The sequence below is a fragment of the Lottia gigantea genome, assembly GCF_000327385.1.
Source record: "Lottia gigantea unplaced genomic scaffold LOTGIsca_20, whole genome shotgun sequence".
NCBI lineage: Eukaryota > Metazoa > Mollusca > Gastropoda > Lottiidae > Lottia > Lottia gigantea.
In genome coordinates, this window is record NW_008708401.1 from 1,197,616 (window position 1) to 1,207,998 (window position 10,383).

General features: G+C 31.3%; 2 protein-coding genes across 2 annotated transcripts; one reads left to right on the forward strand and one right to left on the reverse strand.

The window, feature by feature from the left end:
• The first annotated feature begins 75 nt into the window (after window positions 1–75).
• Window positions 76–2,535, forward strand: LOTGIDRAFT_231528 (hypothetical protein). Its single transcript, XM_009053686.1, has 5 exons — window positions 76–280; window positions 711–872; window positions 1,131–1,205; window positions 1,553–1,682; window positions 2,040–2,535. The coding sequence occupies exons 1-5, from the start codon at window positions 237–239 to the stop codon at window positions 2,169–2,171; spliced, it is 543 nt and encodes a 180-aa protein (XP_009051934.1). The 5' UTR covers window positions 76–236; the 3' UTR covers window positions 2,172–2,535.
• Window positions 2,536–5,044: 2,509 nt separating this feature from the next.
• Window positions 5,045–8,014, reverse strand: LOTGIDRAFT_114969 (hypothetical protein; the record flags this gene model as incomplete). Its single annotated transcript, XM_009053687.1, has 8 exons — window positions 5,045–5,158; window positions 5,524–5,714; window positions 5,998–6,061; window positions 6,247–6,306; window positions 6,542–6,612; window positions 6,929–7,060; window positions 7,429–7,518; window positions 7,891–8,014. 8 exons carry the CDS (start codon window positions 8,012–8,014, stop codon window positions 5,045–5,047), a joined length of 846 nt encoding a protein of 281 aa, XP_009051935.1.
• Window positions 8,015–10,383: the final 2,369 nt, after the last annotated feature.

Here is a 10,383-nt window from a genome sequence, read left to right on the forward strand (position 1 = left end):
CAATGCTGAGAAATTTAAAAAAAAAATTCTATTTCGTTTTCTTTTCTAAAATCTTCTGACATTCAAAATTCTCGAAAATGGGAGGATAACTCTTTCCATGCATTGCATGTTGAACTCGACTTGGAATTAAATAACATTTTCCTTTTGGCTTTATGTTATGAGTAGTTTCAAAGATAAACGTTAATGGCATAACTAATTAAGTTTTGAAGAGTTATTTCTCAACACAAACAAGTGAAATGGCAGGAAGTCGTTTGGAAAAAATTGGAACCATATTCAACAGGTAAATCCATTTGATTCAGACCACAACTAGTTCAGAAGTCTATATATAGTCCACAGTACCATTGATGTCATGTACCGATAACAATTTATGTCCAAAGTGATTAGATTGTATGAAGATTTAAGAATTAAGAATTGACATTGTTTAGCTTGCTAGGCAGCCCATAGTTTAATGAATTCAATCTGATATCTGTATCTGTACACTTATTATTTCAATATTTATGTAGGTAGGCTATCTTAATCATCAGAGGACAGATGTCAAATTCATTCTCAAGCAGTTCTGTGATTTGATTGATTAAGGTCTCAATCATTATATCAATATTTGGTTTAATTTAAAGAATTCATATGATATGCTTTCTGATAATAGTTTGCAATCTAATAATTTTATTGGTTAGGGTCTCAATGTTATAAACTTATATATTTGTATTTTTTAGGGTAAATGGTTTATTAAGATCTGGAGCTTTAGATCCTGCAGAGAGACCAATATGGTTTGATGTTTATCATAGATTTCCACCTAAAGTTCAACCTGAATATGAGCGTCCCATACCAAGTCAAGAGTTACGACAGATAGTATACCCTGAAGATCTAATAAGATTGTAAGTTATTTAAGTTGTCAATTCCTTGTGAAACAACAATACCATATTCATCTTCTTTGTAGTCTGAATTTTTAATCTTTTCATCTAGTGAAGATTATTTAATTGATGTTTTCAAATTTTTGGAGGGTTTGTAAATTACAGAATATAAGCGTATAGCTTTGTTACCCCAAGCATAGATCTAAATCACAGAAAGCCATGCCTTAGGCTTACAGTACTATGTATATGCCGACTGTTGATTGCATGTACATATCTTTTTAGAAATTTTTATAAAATATATGGTGATTCTGATGTTATTGATTTAAAGAATGAATCAAAGAAAACCACCTGTCAGTTGTGAGTATCTTTTTTGCAAATCAAAGCAAACAGTTTTCTTAACCTGCAGTTAATGCCAATTTATGATAAAATTTAATAAATGCTTATTGTATTCAGTCATAAAGGGGGTATTTATCATATGAGGTTTTGCAAATGTTGAGCATAATATCTTATTATCTGTTGTGTGTTCAGATTTTGAATTGCATGTGAAACTGTAAATGGGAAAGATCAATGCCAAAAGGCCTTGCCAAGGAACAGCTGGTACAAAGAATCCCTAACTGTGAACTTAAGTTGTTATCCTTGTGAAATATAGTTGTTTCTTTCTTTCATTAATCAGTATGAATGTTTTTTTTTTATTTGCCTTTCAGATTTGTAGATAAATATATAGCTTTATTAAATACAGCAGAAGACAAGGAAGATTTATTCATGAAAACAGCAGAAACTTTAAAAGGACAAGGTGTAAAGCTGAAGAATGTTAATGTAAAGGAGGTCCAAGAGGTACATTGATAAAATTACATCTGAAACAGTGTCCTTGTTATCACATCAAGCTTGACAAAATCACTTGTTACCAAGCTTACATGATGATGGATTTAATATCTGAAACATGTCAAGTGAACAGCTTATATAATTTATGTCCCTAAGTAGAATCCCTGAAATTGGTAGATGAAACTTTACTAAACTTTGACAACTTATCACATGTCTTCAGATTTAACTGCAGTAACTTACAAATTCTATGGAATAACGTTATTGCTTATATAATCACTTCCTCTCCTAAAAAGCGAAAAATCTCAAAAGAAAGCCTATTTTCTGGTTGAATGGTATATTACTGATTTGACTATAAATATTCTTTTTAAGGAGACATTAGAAGACACAAAAGAAAAGAATAAACCAAATTTTTCTGTAAAAGATATATTGGGTGATATTCCCAAGAAGAAAACGGAGGACCAAGCCAAGAATATAATGTTTGATAATCTAGGTCTTGAGTAACGAATCTGTGAACGAAATGGAAAGTTAATGAATAACAGTCATTTAAACTTTTATTTTATCACAGCAAATTTGTGTTAGCTAGATGTTATGAGGTGCTAAGAAAATCAGGAAAAAAAATTATATCTAAAGGGGCTGGTAGTTTATCAATGTCTAAAATTTGAGTCTGCAATTTTGAGCTCCCATAACAAATTCACACACAATGCTGAAATGGATTTCCTGATCAAAGGTCTTGGATGTTTTCAACCAATTCAAATCTTAGCATTGGTATCTTCCTACTAGTAGTATGGACTAATAGAACCTATATGGTATGTGTATGTTAAATTAGAGTGTTTAATTAAGTAATAAATCATTTTATAATAATAATGGATTTTACTATCTGAGCTGCTTGGCACAATTATTTACACTACCTGTGTACTTTGCATTATGTATTAAAATGCAATATAAAAACATGACAAGTGAAATAACAATTTACAAAAACACTATAATCCCTTTAATATCCTGAGCACATATTTAATATGAACAATATAACAAAACAAACTAAAATTTCACTTATCCACCTAGGATATTAAAACAAGGATAAAACCAAAACGAGATTCAGATAATCCAAAGTTTGATGCCGAGGGATTTTTTACAAGTTTATCCAAGTCTCCATCATAGAGCTATGTTTAAACTCTGTAAACACATTTTAAAACTTAATGCTAACAAGCAGATTTTCTTCAAAACATTACACATTCCTCAAAATTTATTGCAAGATTTGTTCAAACCTCCTGGAGGTGCTTCAAAATGTGAAATACTGTGATACATTAATATTTCAAATGAGAAGGATTGGACATATAACTATTTTAGTAAACCACAAAATGATAATGCAAAAATTTACCAAATCAAAAACAAACCCAAAATTAAAACTATTTTTTCCATGATTTTTTAGGGATGTTCACATCCTTGGCGCATTTATTTACAAAACCTCATACTGTAGACCGTTTTTCTAAAAATGACTATGTTGAGAGATTTAGTTTTGAGCACCACATGCTTTAAGATGTATTTAATTGTTGTCTGACTCTTATATATTCTGATACACTATTGTCACTGTCAGTATATCTCACTATCCCACACACACACAAACATATCAATTGTCAGGAGATTTCTTCATCACTTTTAACTGTAAATTTTGGCCCTGAAACATAAAAGATAACATAAAGAAATTTGTCCACATCTTGTAGCCTTGTGTTATGACAGGTGTTCCTAATAATATTGATCCATTGCAGGCCTTTTCCATATCATTAGGACCACCCGTCAAGTGTGTGAAATTACAGTAGCATTTGATACACATAGTGTTATTAAATATTTATCAATTATTAATCAAGTATTCCAATAACAAAAGAACAAAAATACCGCTTCAAAACAAGGATAATTATATAACATATAAAAATAACTACCGAACCAAACTGTCGCACATCTAATCCCATTTCCAAAGCAACTTCAAATATACAAGCTAGTTCAGGGGGAGTTAACTGTGTTGGTGGAAACTGCATTTCCATTGAGGAATGATCTTCTTTAAAATCACTGAAATGATTAAGTTTGAAATGATAATTGATAAGTCAATTTGCCCAAGCCTATCCTGTTAAAACTGAAAGCTATGCCAAACGAAATGTATTCAGTTGTAATATACAGCAAGTGTCAAATAAGCACCTTCAAAATATATATGTGACTCACTGTTACAATGAACATTTGCTCAATCACTAAATATAATCATTTAAAACTAGTAACGGACTAAAGGCAAATTTTGTTTCTCATTCATACATACTTTAAAACTTTTTCAACATTAGTTTTAAAACCATCATTTATTCCTGATAATTCTGGTTTAGTCTTGGCTTTATTTTCTGAAAGCAGAATAATGTCTTAAGTTATGAGAGGATTAACTGAACTAAATTTAGATTAGCTTACATGAGATCAAGAGCTACCTGTCAAACTTCAGTAAGGTTACAGACTAAAGTTAACTCAAGATCTGATGAAAGGAAACCCTCAAAAACTGCAGCAATGGTGGTTGTGGCATCAAGCAGGTTAGGCTTAATCTTCTAGATGCCTGATACCACTTTTTATAATGAAAAACCTCTTTATATAGGATTGATAACATCATGTGAATGGTTAATTTGCTGTCACCAAAGTATTGACAAACTCTTTTTTTGATTACAAGTTTAACTTTAAGCTTCAGATTGTTATAGTACTTGTTTTTTTATACATCCACATGAAATATTGTATATTGTTGTCACCCATGTCCGTCTGTCCATCCACAATTGCTCGTAAACACTCCAGAAGGCACTATTCTTGACAGATTTTGACGAAACTTGGTAATATTATACAGTATCGCCTCAAAACTTCAAAAGAAGTGTATGACTGAAGGTTGAATATTTCATACTGGTGATTGTTACTGTACTGCTAAATATTTTTGTTTAAAATCAAAGCTCCCAGTGGGCATATATTAACTTGAATGTCGAGCGATTTTTTAATTCAAGGATGCTTGTCAACAAATCTATCACTCTAGTTAAAATTTTTAAGTAGTGGAAATGAATGTATCAAAGTTGATGCATCAAGATTCATTTACCTTGTGATGTTTTATTTTCTGATATTGATGTATTAAACATACGTCTACAAAAACTCTCTTCTACTATCTTTGTCTTTTTTACAATACTAAAATAAAATTATAATAATTATAATTATTATAACTTGCTCTCTGACCGTACAATATAAATGGTTTATGTCCTCTTAGTCTCTTACAAGAAATTTTCATTGAAGTTTGATATTCATGTCAATGAGTTAGAATAGAGCTCAGAATCAAGTTTCTTTTATTGTCAACAAATTCTGGTATGGAAAACTCACTTCTCTAATTCAACAAGTGCCTGACTGATTTCTTTATTATGGGGTTCTAGTTTCTGTGCTTCTTTATAGTAAGCTCTGGAACGTTCAAACTCTTGTAACTGTCTCAATGCCTGAAAGAAAATAACACACTAAAATAATGTATAATCTAGGTCCAGAATCAAACACTTGATTCACCAATGAGAGCAGTTTAACATGAAGCAATAACCAGTTTTTCCAAAAATAATTTCTCATCGATATAACACGCACTCAAGAAGCTTAAATCTTTGATGAGCGATCATTTAGAGCATTGGCCAAATTTGTTCAAAAATATGCCCAAAGATAGTTTGTGGAAAAGTGAATGGAGAAAACATGCAACTTGTGCCAAAACAAACTTCTTATTCTTCAGGAAAGCCTTTGGGCTTCTATGGAAAATTGATGTGTGTTGAGGAAACACTACAAAACTGAGCTGAGCCAAGGACAGATGATAACCACTTACCTTACCATATCTAAACAATGCTTTACAATTATTAAATTCTATTTCTAACACTCTTTTACAATACAGAATAGCACGACCACTATGACATAGATTCAGACAACATAATGACATATTTAAATATAATTTCTTTAACATCTTCTGCTGTTCCTCTTCTTCTTGTTCATTCTTTAAATTATACATTTCTAGTAAATCTGATGCCTGCAAAAACAGAACCATGCTTACAATTCAATTACTGTTTCTTCACACCTGGCTCAATGTCTTTTGAACATAGATGAAACTATTACATATTTCTACCATGTTTCCATTCAACAGCTAACTCTTGTTTACTAAGATTGAGGTAATAAATATTAATTACACATGCTTTCAGATTGGCCAATTAACAATCAACATACTTGCTTATAGCCATATTTATTTTGCTATGTAAATACGAACACAACCACAACAGACGTGAATAATATATTTGAAAATCTACACCTACTTTTTTATATCTAGTAAATGACTTTTGATATTGTTTATTTTGAAAAAGATCTTTACCATCCTGAAATACGAACATTCATTTTATAATAAACTGCTATGAAAGTCTTAACAATCTTAAGAAGATAGACCAATAAAAATATCACATTCTAGTATGCCATGGGGTAGGACTAAATGTCAAATTGAACAAGAATAAAGGTCTCATTAAGTTAAGTTAGTTATAATATAATTATAATTGTATGTACTTACATTTTTATGTGCCTTACAAACTTTCATAACTTGATCAAGTTTAACAGCTTTCCTCTCAGTCTACAAATAACATTTATTAAGTCACATTTATCTAAAAGACTACCCTTGATGGAAACATTACATACAATTCCATTCAAATTACGAATAACAGGGGGTAAAAATGGTCCCACATGGCACTCTGAATAGAATTTAAGCGGGACAGCCATAAACCTAGGAATCTTTATAGCGCTTCATTGTTTAGCATGAGAACTGATTTGGACAACACTTGAAGGCAATTTCTCAACAAATTACAAACCTCTGTCATGTTGTAGAAATCATCAACACCTTCTTGTTCTATAAAACTTAATAATTCAACTTCAGCTAATACTGAAATATTATAATACTGATTTTAGCTTAAGTTGTATGAAGTAATTTACATAAAAACAAATATTTTTGATTTTCACACAGTTCCTTTGAATATATTTTCAAAGCCTAGCAATATAGAATTCAAAGCTGACACTCGCAAGCACTTTCCATAGAATCAGAAATTTTCTTCCCTGAGTATAACTATTCCACAACTCCATAAGGGCAGTGTTCCTACCATGCCTGGTTCTGACACACATACATAGAAGGGAAATCCCTTTTGAATACTTTTAACCTCCTTCTATTATAAAACATTGGTTTGTTAAATTAAGAATTTTACCTGTAGAATTGCCAGGGATTCTTTCACCACAACCCATTCTACCATAGGCATATTCCGGGGTGAACAAATAGCGTGATTTCTCTCCTTTCTTCATAGAAGAAACAGCTATTTCTAATCCAATAATCACAGCACCTGAAACATTGGAAATTTTTGAACTTTAGTTTTCAAACCAAATCACACTGTTTAATAAACTGAAACTAACATATCACATTTGATATTCTTCTTCAGGGACAGTATTATGTCAACAATTTTCAATTACAATTTATTGACTTTTTATATTCAGTACTCTGCGAATCTCAACATCTGAGTATAAAGTCAATCTGAACAATCCAAATCCATCATTTTTGGGTCCCAATTTATTTTTCACTTTATGGTAGAAAGAAATTTTAAGACTATGAAATTATATATAATCAAAATTCCTCACAAACAATGTTCAGATGCACAACATTTTGTCTAGAGTGTCCAACCTAAGAATTCTGTTTGAAAAATGTTAGCATTACCTTGACCCAGTCTAAATTTACAAATTTCACCTCGTAGTCGACTAGAATCAAATGGTTCATCACTACCTTCTAAATATAGATTATAGTGTACTGTAAATAGAAAAACAAACATCATAGAGAAAACTTTCATTCTAATGTCAGAAATCTTTCATAATCAGCAATTTCTACAAGGATAACAACTGAAGATCCTTGGATCCTTCTTATCAGTTAGTCTTTGGCCAAATCTATTAGCACTGATCTTTCCTGGATTTACATCTTGGCCTTGATTTAATCAAGCTTACAAGACTTTTTACGTGCAGATCGAGATTAAAACCCACAATCACCATTCATTTGATGTAATCAAGTGAATGATCTAATGTAAAGGATCAGTTATGTAAAGGACAAAGTCTGAGTAATAAATGAGTATTGAAATCATCAATGGAATATTTCAGAAGTAAGACTGAAAAAAATTAATTTTCTTACTTCTAACAAGTGACTGTGCAGGTACAACATTACCAGCTCCTGGTTTTAAAACAGTTTTCATCACTCCCTCATCATCACTGATATCTTGCATCCTGGATCGTTCAATATCAAACGCTTCCAACATATTATCTTCATTGATATAATCATCTTGATACATATTCTTAAAGATATCATCTGTATCAAACGCTTGATAAATATCTGTATCATCCTCTAGAATAATCAAATATTTTCTAGTTTAATACTGATTCAATTCTATGGCTCTTGCAATTCCACTAAAACTAAGAATTTTATGACATCACTATAGCAAAAGCTGATAATAATATCTCAGGGTTCTTGTGACAATGTTGTTAGACACTTAGTTTTAGTAGAAATTCAACAATTACAGGAATCTGACTGAAAATTGGAATGGTACAAATTGATGAGCTAATAGTGTCACCAATACTCAAAACTTAAAGTTATTCAAGTTAACAAATATCTTGAACACAATATACTCAGTATTTACTTCAATAGGAATGAATAATACAATAATTAATAATTCCTACATTAAAGTTAAGTTCATTGATAAACTGAACACCAGTAATGACAACTATTTTCTTTTTTTTACCTTTTTCCTTAGATTCATCTTTAACCTCAAACTCTACACCATTATTCTGTGGATCTCGTAAATCATTTAAGTCAATTCCGTGTGTTAATGTTGCACTTGGTTCATCATCCTGAATGTAATATGTAAATCATAAGTAATGAGCTCATATTCATTCACAAATGCCAACAAACAATATTCCTACCAATAATATTGAAATTGTCAAAAAGTCAAGTGAAAACAAATTTCAAACATGGCTTTGCTAAATTTTCATGCAATAATCACTTTTAGTTTTAGCTTTTGATCCTTCAATAAGCATGTCCATTTAGATCTATCATTCCTCTATATGATTCTCATCATCTAGTTTTAATATGAAGCTCATCTTATTTATCACTTATCACTTTGAACTAAAGGAATAACATTATTTCTCGATGCAAATCTTACACTTGTTGGTGCCTATATAGGAAAAGTGGAAAGGGGCTATGTGGGAAAGGGAAATATGGGAAAAGGGATATATGAGAAAGGGCAGGGGCAATATAATATGCCATGGGAATACATTGGGGGAGAATTGGGAAGGGGCTTGGTAGGAATAGAACCACAACATCGACATCAATGTCTCTCTCATGACCACAAAGTTTATCAAAGACATTACAAACGTGGGACATCATTTCTCAGTCATTGTCACTTACAGCGTACAAGTTTTCCATCTTGAAAACTTCAAAATCTTTCTTGCTCCAAGAATGCAACGAAATTGAAAGTTGGAAAGTTGGGGAAAATTAACACGTGACCGGAAACTACAAAACCGCCCTCAAGGCAGATCGACCACATGACAAAATTGTTTGAGATAGTTTTCAGTTGACGTTCAACCTTAACCTTGAAGTGAAGTACACAGCAAATGATTGATAATACCTGTCAATTTTCTAACTGAGCTGTTAAATAAAAAAAATCGTCACGATTCGATTGCCAGTAAACCAACCCAAAAATAGTAGGGGAAAAAATCATCTTAATTTATGGAAGGACATAGGTGTCAAACTGCGGCATTCCATTCGTGTACATTCTGATTCATATCTTTGTTATTTTAGTATTCATTAGCTGAATATTCAATGCTGTGGATAAGAACAGTTATTTCACATATTTTTTTCTGTCACAGAATGATGTGTTTTACAGTGGCCGAACTGGATGAGCCCCCCAACAAATTTTGTTTATTACATAAATGTTCTCCTGCATTCTGAGAGACTTTTGTAAGCCAGTTTAATGCCTTTTAACAGAAGATTTTAATATTTTCACGGTATCTCACTCTTTTATATATATTTGTTTGCTTAGTTTGATAATAACTTTAACCTTTTCTGGGGGTGATAAACAATAGGCAGCTTATTAGTAATACTTAAAGTAGGTTTAGATAAGATTGACAACTGAATGCTATCTATGTAATAGATACTAAATAACAATATGGATTTACATACTAACAAATGATAATCCTTAGTCAGCAAAAATTAAATACTGCAAGACTATAGTCATAGTTTTCGAAATAGTTTTCAAGATTTCGTAATAATTACAATTACATAGTACAGTTATGCCATGTACTATATAGTACTAGTAGCTAATGTAACATTTGATTTACAATAACTTAGGAACTAGATTTATTTCATTGCCTATTCCAAAACCTGAAACCAAATAAACCTCAATGTGCAATAGCAACACTTCTCACCTAGCCTAGAGTCTTATTAGATAAGAACAGCCCAATCTATTTGTGTAATAGTACTTTAACTGTGTGGTTGTTACCAACAACATAAGTTGTAGTACTTTCAATATTTCAACCCCCTGTCACACAGGTCAGAGAACCTAAAAAATTTACAATGGGATGAGTTTAATAGTTGTCAACAATAATAGAATTGTAATAGAAAGTCAAGTGT